We start from the raw sequence: 19,426 nt of genomic DNA, 5'->3' as shown, positions 1-19,426 counted from the left end.
TGGTCTGTCACTTGCTTTAGGCGCAGAGATACTCCTTCGGGAGTCGATTCTAGCGCGGTACAAACCCACAAATAAATAAATTATGGATGACTGAGAGCCTGTGTCGTATGTACATGTGGCACAGAACAACTTTGCCCATATGTGTCATAGTTCCATGTGTAACACAAACCTGCAACAATTTTTTAAATGGGAGAAATTTAAAGTGCAGAAAAACGTTCTGTAAAAATGTTCATTATATGGAATATTTTTCTGCACTTTAAATTTCTGCCACTTAAAATTATGGCTGTATTTTCCAGAATAAATATGGCACCATGTCTGCCAGTCACTTGGAGTAAGATGCCTACAATGTGTAAATGCAGCACTTTGAAGTGGTAGACCATTAAACTGAAGAGTTAACGTTGGTTATGTGAACTTCATGAAACTCATCTAATTTTTTCCTACTTCAAAGTGTCACATTTACAAACAGCAGGTATATTGCTCTCAGTGGCCTGTAGACAAGGTGCCAAATTAACAGAAAAACAAATACATTTGTTTAAATGGATAGATATTTAAAGTGAAGAAACATGCTTTGTACAACATTAAGTCCTAATTGGCTTAATTGAAAGTGGAGAAAAACATTAAGACCTAATGGTTCATAGAAATATTTTCTTTCACTTTAACTTTCTCCAATTTATAGAAACAAATGACTGCGTTTTTCAGTTATAAATATAGCCTATTGGCCACTGGGAGCAAGAGGACTGCGGTAAATGTGACACTTTGAAATGAGGGAAAATTCAAAATAAGATGTTAACTTAATCATTAACCACATCGGTGCTCATCGTATTCCCTCTCCTGTGCTGGAAAACGGTAAATCCCATTATCCGTGACGAGCTCAGCTCGTCATGAGATACGAGAGGATTACCTCATGACGAGCTGAGCTCGTCATGAGCGTCGAAGGAGTTAAGGTAACTTCATTTCAGTTTTCTTTCATTTAAAAGCCTTCAGAAACATAATTTTGTTCTCACTCTCCAATACTGAGTTGACAAGGCTTATTTGAGAGTTAAGTACCCCAGTGCTTCAGTTCTTCACCTCTGTGCCTGAGTCTGGGTCATAAATCTGACTGCTTATTAGTAGGCCCTGCTATTTGCAGCCTGATGATAGTGTAAAATAAACACAGCCTTCCTTTAACTTTAAAAAGAAAATGTGACCCTGTGCTTATTTAAAAATGAACTCAAGACTGTGAGCTACTCTGAAGGTGTCTGGTAGCTAAAAGTAGCTTACAATTGACTGGTTGGAGACACCTGATACAGGTCTTCAGTCATGCGCACCATGACATCCTCCGACCTGAACTTTGTCCTTGAGAGTATTTTAATTATTAATTAACTTTATTGCATGATTACAAAAAAAATTGTCCTTGAGTCTGATGAGTAAACCATTTGTCCTGTTGGCTTGGGGTGACTTAAATCTTCCTTTATGTGAGACTTTTTTCTTGATGGCCATAAGATCAGCAAGGTGCAAGTGAGTTTCAAGCTCTATATACATAAAACGTGTCATAGTTTTCCGTAAGAACAAGGGAGGTTGAAGACTCACTGCACCTACGTTAATTCTGGTAGTATTGTTGCATTTCTTCTGACACAAAGACCGTTCTTCCATTGTTTTCCCTTTATCCTCTAGCCTCCTTTACTAAAGAGTATTCAAAATCTGAATGTTATGAGCGCAGTGTAATTGTATCTTGACAGAACTAATCCTTTACCATATAATCCTTCCGCTTGGAGTTAGTGATGCAGGTTGAGTGGCTGCAAATTAAACTGTTGACAATGGTTATTACTTTCCAAAATCCTTCTCCCAGTATGGAGCACAGCCTCCTTCACATCATGAGAAATATTGGAGAATAGTCCTTCTTCAGGCATGTACTCACCAGATCTGTGTCGGTGCAACTATGTGGGTGGCACTAGGCACATTCTTTTGACATAGCTCTCAAATCTTTCTCCTGGACCCATTATATCATTTTGTCTGGAAGTTCTCCACAGTCTGAATTGCTGTGGTTTAAGCTGCCAGATTCTGTGGTGTCCTCCATTTTCCATTCACTGTGAAATGTACCCAAAAGTTGAAAATGGGAAAGAACACAGTCGTAAAAATCTGGATAAAGTTAACCTAATATCATTGTTAAAAATCTCTCACAGGCTGGCTATTGTGGTTTTTTAAGAGAGTCGCTCAGGGGCATGCAGTACATACAAGAAAGATATTGACTTATGATTTACAAATGCATGGCTAACAAGTGGCGAAATAATACAAGCAGTTTATGCCACCACTTGTTAGTGGGATATCCTCCTGTTGAAAATGAGGAAGAGCTTTGAGTCGACCGATAGTCACCTTGAATATAGTTCTACCCTCTTTATTAGGTCTCGGCCTAGCGTACACTGCTCAAGCAGTGTTGCGCAGCCGAGAAATTTTGTTTTACAGTACTGGGCTTTATCCCGCCTCTCTCTTCCATTGGCTAGCTCCATAAATGGAGGCTAGACATTGGAAGAGAGATGTGTCAATCTTAGCGGTAGCCGATTCGTGGGCATTTCTGTCTTTTTAAGTCCCGCCCCTTTTCTCTCCGTCATTCGGAGGTGGGCGCTTACTTTTTTTTTTATGGCGTTTTGGTTTCCATTTACTACGACCGCTGCAGGAAGAAGTCGTCCTCGGGTGAGTGCTTGCTGTCCTGCCTTCCCTCCCCCCTTTGTTCGTGCTTTCCGGTCCCCTCCGCCGTACTTGACTGGCAGGGCTTGTTATGTATCGCAACTGGTTCGTCTGTAAAGTGCTCTGCAGCTATTTGCAATATGAATCTGATGCACCCCCCGCGCCGCACTTGACTGGCAGGGCTTGTTATGTATCGCAACTGGTTCTTATGTAAAGTGCTCTGCAGCTATTGGCAATATGAATCTGCTGCTGACACCGAACCACCACCACCAATATGGCCGCACCAGAAGGCTGCTACGCGGAAGTGACGCACGAAAACCGGAAAATAAAATCGTAGTCCGGGCTATCGGTACGCCACTGGCTGCTGCTGCTAGCCCATGCCCAGCAAGCAGATTTGTCCGTGGGGGGAGAAAGCGGTGCGAGCGCGGGGCTGAACATGTACTGCTGCCCAGGAGAGGTGATTGCAGCCTGCTCTTTCTTACCCGTGTATTGCTTCCAGGTAGTCCGGGCGATCGGTAAGCCACTGGCTGCTGCTGCTAGCCCATGCCCAGCAAGCAGATTTGTTCGTGGGGGGAGAAAGCGGTGCGGGCACGGGGCTGAACATGTACTACTGCCCAGGAGAGGTGAGTGCAGCCTGCTCTTTCTTACCCGTGTATTGCTTCCAGGTGTTGCCATCTGTCCCTATAGTCAGTGGTCGCTGTCACTCGTTCTTCCACCAGCTGTCACAGATTCCTAGCTAATTGTTTTATAAAGTCGCCCATGGCAAATGGGCCCGGTTAGACGGTGCTGGAGAGTGTATTTGGGTGACTTGATATACACAGTTGTTTTTTCAGGTATTTATTTTATTTTTTTAAGTTTTATATTGCGCGAACAAGATCCCGAAGGATATCAGAGCGCTTTACAATAGGTTGGAAGGGAGGACAAAAATGAAATATACGAAATTGTATTGACCTTTTTGACCAGTAATGCATTTGCATAGTAGTTTTTATTGATAACATTGCAGTGCATTGTATTGGCGTTCGCATGGAGCTTTCTTCCTCTGCAAGGCCCGAAGTATTCTCCACTTGGACAAGGAATTATCTATTCCTTTAGTCGTGCATGGTAGAAAATGTGCTGCTTGTGGTATTACTTCTTAAGGGATGCTTTGATGCCATGCAGGAGGGTTGCTTGTAAGTACGCAACAATGGTGTGGTGGAAGAAATGTTTTAGCACAGAGAAGCGTGTTGCATATCGAGAAGGAGCATGAGGTATAGAATTGCAGCTTTCAGACTAGTGTATCCGGACGAGTTCCCCCACAGTTGCTGTTTTGTTCAGGAAAAAGCCTGGTCTTTATGATTCGTGAAAATACCACCTTTGCTAATTGTCAACCTGAACTTACATGTATGATAAACGTAGAATAATCATCGCCAAGATTGAGTTTTACTTATTATATAAAAGAACTGAGTAATTTATTTTTTTATCAGGAGTGACCAGGAGCGTAGCCTGTCTATATCTGAGGTTTTTCAGTAGGTGGAGAAGTGTGGCTCAATGATTAGAGCGGCAGACCCTGATGCAGAGGTCTACCCCGGGCCCAGGGTTCAATTCCCCGCCTCGGCGGGTCTTGGGCTCAAAATTCCACGGACCTGATAATTCTCGCCTCTGTGCCTATTCCAATCATGGAGTCCCACTCTGTAACTCTGGGCAATAGCTTGCTTAATCTCCACAAAGGCCCCCACAACGCTAAGGATGCCTGGCCTCCACCTTGGGGGTGCGCAGAAGTGGACGCCTCACAGGGAAAGCCAGGATGGGTTCCACAACGGTATTCGAACAAGCGCCTTGAGATCCTTGCGGATGAGTAGTGCGCTATACAAGTATCAATTTACAATTTTCATTTGGTAGTAGAGCCTGAGTTTTGATTGTAGTAAGATGGCTACTGTTCCATAGATCACCCGGTAGACGATGCAGGACTATAAATGAGATTCTTCTAGCCACGGGGAGCCAGTCCAAGGAATGCCAGTAGTGATGTGGTCGCAGCTGCTGAAGTTCAGCACTTGATGATTAGTACCTTTGGGAGTGCAGTATGAAGCCTGTTGGTGTGGTCTCATTGGTTGTGCTTGCTGTCCTGCCCCTCCACCCTCGTTGGTTGTGCTTGCTTGTGATCCGGTTCTTGTGCCTCTGCTCCCTGCTTGTACCTCTGCTCCCTGCTTGTGCCTCTGCGCCCTGCTTGTGATCCGGCTTGTTGTCCTGCCGCCCCCTCGGTTGTGCTTTTGTCCACCCCCACCCCCCCGTCCCCCCTCGTTGGTTGTGCTTGCTGTCCAGCCCCCCCCCCCCCCCCCTCGTTGGTTGTGCTTGCTGTCCTGCCCCCCCCCCTCCCCCTTGTTGGTTATGCTTGCTTGTGATCCGGTTTTTGTGCCTCTGTTCCCTGCTTGTGCTTCTGTTCCCTGCTTGTGCCTCTTTGCCTTGCTTGTGCCTCTGTGCCTTGCTTGTGCCTCTGTGCCTTGCTTGTGCCTCTGTGCCTTGCTTGTGCCTCTGTGCCTTGCTTGTGCCTCTGTGCCCTGCTTGTGATCCGGTTTTTGTGTTGCTCTCCTGACTACCCCGCCCCCTCCCCCTTCTCGTTGGTTGTGCTTGTTTGAATAATGACATTCCTGGTGTTGGTAACAATTCCGCGGGCATAACAATGCCTTTGCTATCCATCACAGTGAAGAGAGAGGGATGACAAGGCATCCATCATACTTATTTGCCATGATCATGGTCACAGGTTAGATGTCAACTTTGATCGTACCACTGTCCTTCAGTATTTATTTGCTTAGGAGGAAGAATTGAAGGCTATCTGTCAGTGTTAAATAAATGAAAATGTCTACAATTTGCAGTTATCTCTGAGCACTGAACTTATTTCTCTTGTGGACCCCCATACCTTAAAAAGTGGCTGGTGCCAAGTATGTCCTTCAGTTCACCTTTATTTATTTATTTATTTATTTAAAGTTTTATATAGCGCGAACAAGATCTTTGCAGATATCAGAGCGCTTTACAGAAACAGTAGGTAGGATAAACAAGACTTTTAAATCAATATGAGATTCCGTAGACAGTGAGTTGCAAAAATAGGGTATCAATCATACAAGAGTATACAGAGTAATAACAATCAAGAAACAATAATATGGAAACAGTACAATGTCTAAACGGATAAGATTATAGCACCCCAGGGGGTGAATAAACACAATGTTGAAGGCAGAGCAGTAGTCAGTAGTGGGTGCATTGCAGGTTATTGAGGCACTCAAGTCCTAGTATACAAAGGTAAGTATTCAGACAGCCGATAATGAGGGAGCCAAATTCTGTCATTGTTCCAGTATCAATAGTGTTCAGGTGTATTTAGCCATAAGGATGGCCTTCACCTCTTTCTTGAAGAGTATAGTGGACGGGATAAGCCTGGTTTCTGGCGGGAGTGCATTCCAGATCCTAGGTGCCATTCCAGAGAAGGAGCGTTTGTATGTTTTTTCCTTCCGAAATCTCCGTGGTTTCAGGAGGAGAGTGTTCGTGCTTCTGTTGGATCTTGAGCCTCCTGATATGGTCAGCTTATGAGAGAGGTAGTTGGGTGCCTTGTGGTGTACGGCCGAGTGTGTCATACAGGCAATTTTCAACTGAATTCTGGCTTCAATAGGCAGCCAGTTCAGGGCTTTTAAGTCAGGGGATATATGCGAGTGTTTTCTTGAGCCGGTGATGAGTCTCGCGGCCGCGTTCAGGGAGGCTCTTAGGGGAGCCGTTGTTGTCAGGGGGAGCCCGCTGAGAGCCACAATTCCGTAGTCTATGCGAGGAATGACTAAGGCTTGTACCACAGTTTGGAAGTCCTTGGGTGGTAGGAAGGGTTTGAGTTTTCTCAGCGTGTTGATTTGGAAGTTGGCTCCTTTAGTTGCTATGCTAATATGCTGCTGCATGTCGAGATTGCAGTCCAGTGTGATGCCAAGGGATTTCGCTGAGTCCACGATGGTGGGTTGGACATTGAGTGCGGTTAGATGATTGAGCCAGGTTTGGGTGATGGCCTTTTTCGCAGGAGGAGAGATCAGAAGGAACTCAGTTTTCAGAGCATTTAGTTTGAGGTGATTGTCGGCCAGCCAAGCTTGGGTGTTTCTTAGTGTGGCATTCAACAGTTTGATGTCTTCAGGGGATTGAAGCTTGAGGTAGAGCTGAGTGTCATCGGCGTACATATGGAAATGTACCTTAGAGGATTGAAGCTAGGTGGTGAGTGGTTCCATGACGAGGTTGAACAATGTGGGGGATAGGGAGGAACCTTGCGGAACGCCCAGTGTTACTGGCACAGGCGAGGACAGTGCGTTGTTGATCTTGAACCTCTGAGAACGGTTGTGCAGAAAGGACGTGAACCATTTGAGAACCGTCCCGGATATGCCCATTCTGGTATTTAGGAGCTCCAGTAGATTCTCGTGTTTGACCATATCAAATGCTGAAGAGAGGTCAAGAAGGATGAGGAGGCAAGACTCATTGTGATCAAGGATTTGGAGGGCATCATCTATTATGTGTGTCATGGCCGTTTCCGTGCTATGCTTTGCTCTGAATCCGGATTGGTGAGAGTTGAGGAGGTCAAACTGCTCAATGTGTTTTGTCAGTTGGAGTTGTACGCATTTTTCTAACAGTTTTGCTAGAGTGGTGATATTGGTGATAGGACGATAGTTGTTTAGGTCGGCCGGGTCAGCTGTGGGTTTCTTGAGTATAAGCGTGACTTGCCCAATCTTGAGGGAATCTGGGATGAGCCCTTGTTGCAGGGAACAGTTGATGATTTTAGTCCAGAGTGGGAGGAACAGGGGGGTGAGGACTTTAACAGCATTGGCAGGTAGGGGATCTGTGTGATGATTGGCGGGTTTCAAGGTGACCAGCAGCTTGTGGATTGATTCTTCGGAATAGGTGTCGAAGGACGTCCATGAAGCGTTGTTTTTAGCATGAGTGTTAGTTATGCATATGGAGCCGGCGAATCGACTTACATCCTTGATGAGATCACTTCTTATAGTGTCCTTTGCCTACTTAACCAAAAGTATATAAACTGCAGCATCTCAGTTGTTACAGCATAGTAGTGTACTAGTCACTGCCTATGTTAGAAATATTTTCACAGACATTTTGTGTTGATGCAATGCTTTCTTTTGTCTTTGAATATGACCTGAGTGGTAAGGTACTGCACCCCATATTCATACATATTCGTTAAGGTCTGTATGAGCTTTGGTTTGGATGTAGATGACTACATTTCTCACTTTCTATATCATTAACTGATCTCCTGTGTCCATAAAAGCTATCATTTAGTGGCCTTAGATGGTTATTTTGCATTGCAGATGTGAAATCACAAATATGTCCCAAGTCAGTATGGCTTTTCCCTTTACTACACTTTAAACCCTTCACGATTTGCCCTTGTTTTTCCGTTTGACAGGTGGGCAGCCTTACCTGGCAGGCCACCCCCACAGTAACCACACATGGGCTTGTCTCACTTATTGCAGTGCTTAGTCCCTTTCTTTGTCTGTAGACTCACACTTTAATACGCCACATCTGCCACATTTTGAGTGATAGACTTGTCTGCAAAGGCCATTTCGATGTGCATTGTATTTGTGACGTGTGCGTGTGTGGCTGTCTGTGTGCGTGTGTGGCTGTCTGTGTGCGTGTGTGGCTGTCTGTGTGCGTGTGTGGCTGTGTCTGTGTGCGTGTGTGGCTGTGTCTGTGTGTATGTGTGGCTGTGTCTGGCTGTGTGTGTGTGTGTCTGGCTGTGTGTATGTATGTGTGTGTGTCTGGCTGTGTGTATGTATGTGTGTGTGTCTGGCTGTGTGTGTGTGTGTGTGTGTGTGTGTCTGGCTGTGTGTGTGTGTGTGTGTCTGGCTGTGTGTGTGTGTGTGTGTGTGTGTCTGGCTGTGTGTGTGTGTGTGTGTGTCTGGCTGTGTGTGTGTGTCTGGCTGTGTGTGTGTGTCTGGCTGTGTGTGTGTGTGTCTGGCTGTGTGTGTGTGTCTGGCTGTGTGTGTGTGTGTGTGTGTGTCTGGCTGTGTGTGTGTGTGTGTGTCTGGCTGTGTGTGTGTGTGTGTGTGTGTGTCTGGCTGTGTGTGTGTGTGTGTGTGTGTGTGTCTGGCTGTGTGTGTGTGTCTGGCTGTGTGTGTATGTGTGTTTGTGTGTGTGGCTGTGTTTGTGTGTGTGTGTGTGTGTGTGTGGCTGTGTCTGTGTGTGTATGTGTGTGTGGCTGTGTCTGTGTGTATCTGGCTGTGTGTGTGTGTGTACCTGGCTGTGGCTGTGTGTCTGTGTGTGTGTGGGGGGGGGTGGGGGGGGCTCTGTGTGTGTGTGGGGGGGGGGTTCTGTGTGTGTGTGGGGGGCTCTGTGTGTGTGTGTGTGGCTCTGTCTGTGTGTGTGGCTCTGTCTGTGTGTGTGGCTCTGTCTGTGGCTCTGTCTGTGTGTGTGTGGCTCTGTTTGTGTGGCTCTGTGTGTGTGTGTGGCTGTGTGTGTGTGTGGCTGTGTGTGTGTGGCTGTGTGTCTGTGTGTGTGGCTCTGTCTGTGTGTGTGGCTCTGTCTGTGTGTGTGTGGCTCTGTCTGTGTGTGTGGCTCTGTCTGTGTGTGTGGCTCTGTCTGTGTGTGTGGCTCTGTCTGTGTGTGTGTGGCTCTGTCTGTGTGTGTGGCTCTGTCTGTGTGTGGCTCTGTGTGTGTGTGTGTGTGTGTGTGTGTCTCTGTGTGTGTGTGTGTCTGTGTGTGTGTGTGTGTGGCTCTGTGTGTGTGTGTGTGTGTGGCTCTGTGTGTGTGTGGCTCTGTGTGTGGCTCTGTGTGTGTGTGTGGCTCTGTTTGTGTGGCTCTGTGTGTGTGTGTGGCTGTGTGTGTGTGTGGCTGTGTGTGTGTGGCTGTGTGTCTGTGTGTGTGGCTCTGTCTGTGTGTGTGGCTCTGTCTGTGTGTGTGGCTCTGTCTGTGTGTGGCTCTGTCTGTGTGTGTGGCTCTGTGTGTGTGTGTGGCTCTGTGTGTGTGTGTGGCTCTGTGTGTGTGTGTGTGGCTCTGTGTGTGTGTGTGGCTCTGTGTGTGTGTGTGGCTCTGTCTGTGTGTGTGGCTCTGTCTGTGTGTGTGTGTGGCTGTGTGTGTGTGTGGCTGTGTGTGTGTGTGTGTGTGTGTGTGGCGCTCTGTGTGTGTGTGTGTGGCTCTGTTGCCGCTAATTGCATCTCCTGCATTCAGATTTTAATGTAAAATCTTTTGCATTTCTTTTTCAAGGTGTCTTTGCACTGTTGCAAGCCTATGCTTTCTTGCAGTACTTGAGAGACCGGTTAACAAAGCAGGAATTCCAGACCCTGTTCTTCCTAGGTGTATCCCTGGCTGCTGGTGGTGTGTTTCTGACAGTCATTTATTTAACATATACAGGTAAGTCAACCATTGTGCGATTACATTTCTTTCAATAGATTTTGTCCAATGCTTTTGACATATAATTGCTGTTTGGCTATTTTATTTTTAATTCTGGCTGGGTAATGCAACCAATACTTCGCCTTGTCCTGGAGGTTCACAGCATTTTGTCCATTTGGATATCATTCCTTGTGTACGTCAGCGGTGTGTTTTGTGTAGCTGAGTATATAACATCATTGGTTCCACTTCTCTGGCACCATTGTCCTCCATGGTTTACTACATCGGGTTCTTTAGAGACTGTGTGCTAGATAGTAAGAAACTGTGCCGAACAGCTTATAATCTTATGCAGCAGCCGCAAATCCAGGATTTAAACATTAATGTCTGACATTTGCAGATTTCATGTGGCTGATGTCTGTTATTGTTGCGGTCTGTTTTTTTTTTTGTTTTTTTCTGAATACATGTAAATCTCCCTCAAATCTTCCCGAAGGCAAAGAGCAGGATTTCACTATAATAGCTCAACATTTAAGTTGACCATGTTTTTACTTTTGTTTTTAGCAAGCGACCATGTATACTCTGGTTTGCCTGTTTAGTTGTGTTGGTGCCTGTCCAAATGAGAGGTAAACACCCTAATTTGCCCGCCTTGTTGCAGATTTTTGATGCTCAGATTATTGGAAGCACCACGTTAATAAAGAAGACTATTTAATAAACAGATGCCTAAAAAAAAAAAGACGACTATCTATCCTATTGAGTCAGCGCATAGTTTGTTGGCTTGAGGTGCTGGAGTCCTAATGTTTCATGTACCCTCTTGAGTTGGTCTCCTCACTTTCTGTCCCTCAGACACACTCCATTGCTCATGCTTTGCTATGACAGTCTTAGTTTACACAGCATTCCATTTGGAACAGAATTAGCTTTTTACTGCTCCCGTTATTAATATAGGTTTCTTCCCTAGTGCAGTCCGGCACCTTTAAAATTGCCTAATATAACCACGATTGCCGCCTCTAGAAGGAAACGCAGGATCTCCTTTCTGTTCCCTCCGATTGGGAAGTTCTTACATAGCACTAGTTTACTTTTTCGAATGGAACAGCAAAGCACAAAGAATCTGAGCATTGTTGTGGTTATGGCAATTGCCCCTTCCTGTAATTTCTTTTCCTGATTTATTGCAATTATTTTACTCCATGTTGCACCTGTACGATATGCTTTAAGTATTTACATCATAAGTAAAATCTTTGTATAATGTCTGAAATGTAAGTACATGTCCTTTGGTACTTTTTAGGTTACATTGCACCTTGGAGTGGTCGATTTTACTCTCTCTGGGATACAGGGTAAGAAGATGTGATGTGCAAGATGATGATGCAGAAAGAGCAAATAATTGCCCGAGCCAAATAGTTCATGTTATCAGTGTAATTAGAAGGAACAATGCATACTTGGAGTGCTCTATCGTAGCCTAACCAGCCTGTGTGTTTCTAATGCACTTGTTGCTAGTGTATACATGTATGGTGTGGTCCTAATTTAACAAAATGTTGATGGTTTCTGAATTTACAAAAGCTAGAGCTCTACGGTCGCCTACCATCTCCAAAAGTCTTAAACTACGTTGGTTAATTATGAGCCCTTTTCAGTTCAATGGCACTTCACGAGGTTGACATATAGGAAGGGATAAGGCTGGACACAGGACTTGTGGTCTTTCTTGATGAGCATACAATGTTGCGTTTACGCCCACCTGCCGCTGTATGGTTTTGTACTTTGTATCCTGGGTGGTGCTTGTCGGTTTATAACCCCCAAGCGTTAGACTAAGTTGTATATATTGTTTGTGTTTAGTTATTCCTTTACTGTGATGTAAACTATCCACCAATTACCCAAGAAACGACTGCCACAAGGAAGAGGGCTACAGTTTAGTGGCATTTATATATCTCTAGATCAAGGTATCTTTTCTGTGGATCCTTTGGAAAAAGAATATTCTGTACTTATTTAAATCCTATCCTGAACACTTATCCAGCAAGCAAAGTGCGAAAACAAACAGAAAATTAAGGCGGGCCCATGCTTGTGGGGAAAAGCTACATACATTTAATATGTTGTGTTTTTTTATCATCTGTGTCATTGCAAACTTGATGATTTGTTTGTTTTACCAGGTATGCGAAAATACACATTCCGATCATAGCTTCTGTATCGGAGCATCAGCCAACAACATGGGTTTCCTTTTTCTTTGACCTTCATATCCTCGTCTGCACTTTCCCGGCGGGGCTATGGTTTTGTATAAAGAATATCAACGACGAAAGAGTGTTTGGTAAGTGGACGCATGAGCACAAGAAAATGCAAGGGCATCTGTTAACATTGGCGGGTCAGCTGCTTTTAGCGACTTGCAGAAGCTTTCTAAAACGTTTGTTGGAAGCTCTTGGCCTAGTTGTAATATACGCTTTTTTTGATTTGTTGTTTGCTGCCTTGCTGTGCTGTGATTTCCCACGCAGATGAGCTGCCAGGCCAAAGCTCGGTGTGGCCATCTGCAGTCTGTTGGCTTGCCCGGCTCCCCGCTTCCAATGTGCCATGTTCACCCTGCTGTGCACTGCTGTTCGTATTGCATTTGTTAATCTAAATCAATCTTTAAATAAATTCATTCTAGAACTTGGGGGCAGGTGTACGGAAATAGGTGTTGAAATTGAGAAGCAGTGGTAAGGTACCTGTAGAACAAGGAGTTTCAAGTTGAAGTCCCGGCTTCCTCTCTTGATCAAAACACCTGCCTTTGATACCACTTTCTGGAAGAAACCGGGTCTAATCTGATTCCTCACCTCTAGAGGTTGTTCCGTGCACCAGACGGGATCCAGAAGACTTCAAAACAGTAGTCCTGTGTGCTGGTGGCACCGTGCGGCTTCCTGCCACCTCGGACATGGAGTGAAGCATCATATGAGCTCCTAGGCACTAACAACAGTTTCGTATCTTCCCCTTTCTACACCTTCATATCTTCCATATGTGGAGCATAGATCAATTGTTGGCTACAGTGTGCTCATTTCCAACTTGGTTCCTTTTTACATTGGAGGAGCGAAGGCAGGGAACAATCTGTGGTTAGACTATCCACCAGAAAGAGTGTTACAGAAGGTAAGCAATTGTTCTTATGATGGATACTTTGAACTGCAGGTTCCTTGCATTTGTAATCGCCACCAAAACAGTACCTCTCCTAAGTGGAGGGTCTGTGAAGTGGGCTTGCTTCATAGAGTCCCCTAAGACGGACCTTGCTGTCAAATACTTGGCGATCATATGTACCGGTGCTCACATCGCAGCTTTGCAGATGTCAAGAAGGGTATTTCTGTGCCAGGGCATCGTACCAGTCTTGGTCGGGGCGAGCACATGGGTGGTTAATCCATTAGGGCTTCCGTGTGTATTGTTTCTTGCCAAGGTATAGCAGATTTCCATACAGAAAACTGTCCTGGTCCGCTTCTGCACCGTCTCAACCCTCCCTCTTTGCCTCTGAAAACTCAATAAAGAGATAATCGTCCAGCCAGCATTCTTTTGTGTGATCCAAGTATCAATGCGCTCTCCTGGTCAAGGAGATGGATCCCTCTGAGGGATGAGCCGGAAGATGGATTTCTGTCAGGCACCACAGCAGATCCTGAGCAGTTACCTGCGAGATCAGCAGGGTGTTGTAGAATCCGCTCTAGTTCTGGGTCTACTGGGACCTGAGGTTCTACAGCAATGTCCTCATATGCCATCTGCCTTATTGGATTAAAAGGGTGCAAAGGAACCGGAGACCAAGATGCCTCAGAGTCATAGTTATGGAGTTCCAGGACTGCCCGAAAATATGAGTATCCTATAATGAATATCCCAAACCCGCTGTGTTGGGGGAAGGCTGTGAAAGCTACTTTCTACCACTGCCCTAATAAATGAGCGACTGTGAGCCGGAGGGTCAGATGTGACATCGGCTCTTTGACTGAAACAGTGATGTTAAGAGGCTGGCTGTCTGGAGGTGGACCACAACTGAATGGCGAGCCTCCTTCAGCAGCCAGTCGAGTAATGGGAATACTTGTACTCACAACCTTTGAAGATAAGCAGCAGCCGCCCCATCACTTTTGTAACATTTGAGTGCTGAGTTAAAGCAGTGTGTCCTTGTTCAACTTAACCTGAACTAACGCCAGTGGGACTGGTTTATGAAAATGCACTTCCTGCAAGTCCAAGGACACTGTGCAGTCTCCTGAGTCCAGAAGAGACCGACTCTGAGCCATCATGAGAATCTTGAATTTGCCCTACCATAGGAAAGCATTCAATGGGTGAAGGTCCAGAACGGGCCTGATGCCCCTATCCTCTTTTGTTGCGAGGAATTCGTGGGAATAACATCCCTCTTTTCCGCTAGGAAGCTACCTGCTCGGACACATTTTGAGAGTAAATTAAATACCTCCTGCTTCAAGATTTCCAAGTGCTCCTCCAAAGTTTGTTCTGATGCTGGAGCTAGACGTGTATGGAGGAAATGAACGATGTATAAGACCCATTTACATCAGACAAATGGATCTCTTGTCTGGGAGAAAATTTTAGATCCTGCTCCCCCACCTTGCACGGCCAATCAAGGACAACCTAAATTGGCCTAATAACCCCTGCAGCAGGGGATTAGGCATTGATGGACTGTTGTCCTTGCTGCCATGCACGTTGTCTGCTGGTGGTGAGTTCACTGCCCCGAAACAACAGAAATAGTTGCTGCATCGCTCATTGAGGATGACTGCTGCGTTGTATAGGGCAACTCATGTAGTAACCTCTGAACTTAGGAAACTGGTGGGGAAATAGTTTTGCTGCTGTCAACAGTCTTAAGCATTGTGTATTGGCTTGGCTGTCCTTAACCTCTCTATAGCAGAGTATGCCTTTTGCCAAAAAAAGCTAGGTCCTTCAAAGGCATGTACATAAAAGACAGAATGAGGCCTCACCCACTAGACACTAATTCCCATTAATCGTGAAGAGAACCAGGGTTTTCAATGGCTTTCACAATACCCTTATGTGTGTGCAGTCCAACTACTCATTTAAGTCAGTCACTTTTCATAAGGAAATGAAAATGTCAACTACCATCCACAGTATGACACTGTGACTTAAATGAGTAGTTGGACTGCACACACATAAGGGTATTGTGAAAGCCATTGAAAACCCTGGTTCTCGTCACGATTAATGGGAATTAGTGTCCAGAGGGTGAGGCCTCAATCTGTGTATTATGTTCTGAGTGGGGGGCGGCCTCCTTCTTTCCCCCTTGGCTCCTACTATTTTGATGTACATAAAGGACGCCTGTACATCGCCCTACAATCTAGTAGACATCTTCTATGTGTACCTCAAGATCATGCTGGTACCATCAGTCCTGCCAGTGCAATCTATTTTATCCATGCCAGATCAAAACACAAACTTTTCTACATTCTGTCTGCCATGTATTATTTGTGCCAAAAAGGCTCTGAGATCTTCTGGGACCTCCATCAAGATCTCACTGGCCAAGTCGCAGAGAGCATGTGTAGCTGCCGAGTAAGCATGCAATGCTGAAGGCCCTCAAGGCCAAACTCAGAAGATAAAAACATTTGCTTGCCAAATGCATTGATCTGTTGATATTCCTGGTCTACTGGATTAGTCAGGAAAGTGTTAGGGTCAACTTTGCACAATGAGACCCTTATGTATAGGGTGTTTAGTAAAAACATCGTCTCACCCAGCACAGGTCTATTTTGTCAAGTTGCTGGTATGTTAACTGATGGACAAGAAGAGAGTATTGACCATGTATGCATTAAAGTGTTAAAGGACTCCTTAAAAAGCAAAAAGGCTTACCTTCTTGGGCGGAATAAAGGGAATGCATATATGTAATAATGCGGCCTGGCAAAGCAAGTATCTCGGCCTGGGGTTTATCACCTGGTTTCCTTTCCTGATACAATCCCTTAATCCCATCCCATGTACCACCCAACTCCGCGATTTGATCTTGAGTATGAACCTGTCTCCAAACATCAACCGGAATGAGAAGACCAAAGAACATTTCAATATCTGCACGAGTCATTACAGTAGAAGAGGCAGCCAGTCAATTCTTTATAATAAGCTGTAGAATTCTTCATAGGATCAGTCAAATGAGTCTTAAGGGCTAGAACCTCATTTCCTTTCAATGGAGTATAAATCCATCATTCCTGAAACGGGCCACTACTGCCGGTCTAGTAACATTTCCGCACTGGGCGGTTATTGTAGGGGTTTCTGGGTAATAATTTGGATGGACTTCCCGCATTGGAAACTGAGATACCGGAGTAGGGCTCCTCTCATGTAATATACCCCTGTAAGCAACTAAAGGTGTAGCCTTCCCAAATACTTGGCCTGGCTCCAAGTCAGCAGCATACACACCATCTCTAATATCAAATAAAATTTGAAGCACTTCTGTCCCTATGTTTTGCTGCCAAAGACTAATCAATGTAGCAGACCTATGCTTAAGGGCATGTTGCTGTATAAAAGGTTCCAAATCTTGAATGACTTCCAAAACATCCTCCATACTATAAATCGTATTACGAGCCCACCGCGCAGCCTGGTCAGCTATTACTTGTTTCTCTTCATCCCCCACCCCAGATCGCACTAACTGGCCTATTCGCTCCTTGAATTTTGTCCAGTCTCTATCCTCCAAACTGTGTACTGGCATTTCAACATTCAAAGGTGTCGGAGGATAGAAAACCATGGAAGGATAGACAATAGAAGTGATAGGTACAATCAAAGCTGGTGCTTGCATTGGAGGAGAGAGAACAGAGGATACAGGAGTCGAAACAGTAGGTGTGCTGAGGGTCACAGTTGGCGAGGACAAAGAAGGAGCAGAAAGTGCCGTAGCCAAAGCAGCCGAAACAGCCGTAGCAGATGTAACAGGCTACTGTGACTGTAAGGAAACGGCAGGATATACCCTCTGCGGGCATGTGGAGGCAGGGGTCGAGTATCCAGCAACTCCTCTACAAAGGTACCATCTTCTTTGGTCAAATAAGACTGATCAATATGCATCTGAAATCTGCTATATTCACATTCAATTCCAGACTCTTGCTTTTCTCTATCATATGCCACAGCTTTCTGTGTCAGTCTTTGCATTCTCCCTTTCCGTGCATCTCTCTCCATCTTGGGGATGCCTGGTCTCACCCTGGAGATACCCATTTAAGGACCATCTCTCAGGGAAGCCAGGAAGGGTTTCGCAGCGGTCGAAGCGCCTTCGGACCCTCCGGGTAAGTAGTGCGCTATATAAATGCCTATACACATACATACATCTTTAACTGTCTCTGTCTAGCCTCCTTCTGCCAAGTTCTGAGGGAGTCAAATATGGACTGTCTACTTCTTTTCTTAAATAATTGCTCCTGTAAAAACCCAATTTTTTGTTCATCATAAGTGCCCGTCAACGGCCACTGCAACTCTGCATTGTCCCTCGTATATTTGTACCACGTTTCTAGGGTGGCAGAAACGGGTTCCGAGTTCTGCTTAGTTATTTTTGTTCCCATTTGTACAACTGCAACCTCTTCTCCTTTGCAATGTAGAACGTCCGCGCCTGTCCTGGCTCACCTTCATGTGCATAAGGGATGCTCTTCTCGCACGGCTCAGAATTGGGGCTGGATCCCAGATACAAGACACACTCCTTGTGCGGGTCCTTGACCGACATTTGCTGCTTGCACCCATGGCACGTTTTGAAGTCTGTAATTTTTGGTGGGGGACGTGGTTTCCGAGGAGTCTGTAGAAATGTTTGGGTCAACAGAAGACTGACGGAAGTCGAGTGGGGCTCTGGATCCGCAGAAGGCACTGCCTTCAGCACACAGGAGTGGGGCTTATTAGAGGCTCTGTTTTTATCACTTCAGGGGTGATGCTGAGCCAACATGGAGCCTCGGAGCACTGCTGTGAAGATTTCTGGATCCAGCCTGGTGCCGCGTGAATTTTCAAAAGGCTGAGGAATTTGCAGGTAGAAGTATTCATCTGAATGTGTAAAATGTGGCTGCTTGAATGAGTTAGATATTTCTCTGATGCGCCGAGCCCTTCGCCTTGACACTAGAATTAAACGCTACTTTGGAAGCCTCTTGTATGCACCGCAGTTAATATGGATGAAACGAGGTGCAGCCTTTCTAGTCAAAGGATATTTTTCTTCCTGCTGCTACCCGGGAGCGCCATCTAGTGGTTTAGTTGATGGAGCAGCCATTCATGCAAGTAAAATGCATCGAATTTTCCTGCTCTGGCCGAAATGCCAAGATGTCCGTGTTTAGTTATGTTGTCGAGTTTCCAATACCCGTGTTTAATTATTCATTTATGTTAATCTCGTCAACCTCGACTTTGCCTGATAATGATTCTGTTCGTAAAGCAGACCTAGATGAGGACATGGCATGCATCTCTGTGGTTAAATTGAGCCGGTAATTATAGGTTGGGACCCACTTGCAGCCATTTGAGGGGTCAGGCACTTATTTTTACTCAACAGACTTTAAGCGGGATAAAGAAAAGGGGGTAAAGGAGCAAAACAGAAGTTGAAAAACCGTGGAACCTGGAGAGAATGGAGATAAAAATGAACCTCAAATGGTGAGCTAAAGAGGTATGAGGTGGAATCAAGATTGCTCCGTCTTGGTACTCTATTCCAACCTCTGCTAGCTCCGGCTGCGGTGCCCTAGCACTTATTCTTTAAAAAATTAAATACTGCTGCATCTTACCCTGAAGCAGTTATATCGCTAGGAGTGGGTGAAGTCCTAAAATTTACGCTTCTACCTTTCAGTTTGCCACCCTTTACATTAAGTGCATTTATTTTTGCAAATGTACTTTCACCGTCAATTCTCCTATGCATTCGCTTAAACCCCACAATCGTTGTGATTGCAATTTTGTTTAATAAATGTAAAAAGCTGCTGTTACTGTTGACCACCCCTGCTTACACCATAATCTGAGTATTTCCCTATGAATATATATTGTCGCACACCATTTTAATGAAATACATTTGAATTCCCTTTCGGATGTCACCAGTGTGCTTTTCTCTCTTTAGTTGCCCTGTATGCAATCAGTGCAGTGTACTTCGCTGGAGTGATGGTTCGCCTGATGTTAACGTTGACTCCCGTGGTCTGTATGCTGTCGGCAATCGCTTTCTCCAATGTTTTTGAGCACTACCTGGGCGATGATATGAAGAGAGAGAATCCACCGGTAGAAGACAGCAGTGATGAAGATGACAAAAGAAATCCAGGAAACCTATACGATAAGGTGGGGATGCTAAAACACAGCCATCTGAAGCCATGTAGCTAAACAAAATAGGGAAGAACAGTGAAGAGATTATCCTGTCATGGGTGGTCTGAAGTATGCTTATAAAACTATCCTGTTCCTTCCCATAAAATGCAAATGATGGGTGGAGGGATTGAATCAAAAATTGTAATATTGTACAAATATTGAGTACAGAAAAATTCTAAAAATTTCATCTCAGTGGATCCATATTGAATGTCATTCAGAAGGGACAAACGTTCCACGAGGTTGCCTT

At 45.1% G+C, this 19,426-nt stretch overlaps 1 protein-coding gene across 1 annotated transcript in view; it reads left to right on the top strand.

Moving 5' to 3' along the window:
- The window catches only part of STT3B (STT3 oligosaccharyltransferase complex catalytic subunit B), a 488,477-nt gene that overhangs the window by 245,209 nt on the left and 223,842 nt on the right, over positions 1-19,426 (top strand). Inside the window, exons 7-10 of the mRNA XM_086942109.1 lie at positions 9,865-10,011; positions 11,264-11,312; positions 12,117-12,271; positions 18,944-19,155. Of these exons, the coding sequence (XP_086798235.1) occupies positions 9,865-10,011; positions 11,264-11,312; positions 12,117-12,271; positions 18,944-19,155 (563 nt within the window). The remainder of the gene's footprint in view (positions 1-9,864; positions 10,012-11,263; positions 11,313-12,116; positions 12,272-18,943; positions 19,156-19,426) is intronic.

This window comes from Lissotriton vulgaris, chromosome 10 (assembly GCF_964263255.1).
Source record: "Lissotriton vulgaris chromosome 10, aLisVul1.2, whole genome shotgun sequence".
NCBI classification, from domain to species: Eukaryota; Metazoa; Chordata; class Amphibia; order Caudata; family Salamandridae; genus Lissotriton; species Lissotriton vulgaris.
Note: the sequence above shows the minus strand (reverse complement) of the source record. Positions and strands in the feature narration are given on the sequence as shown.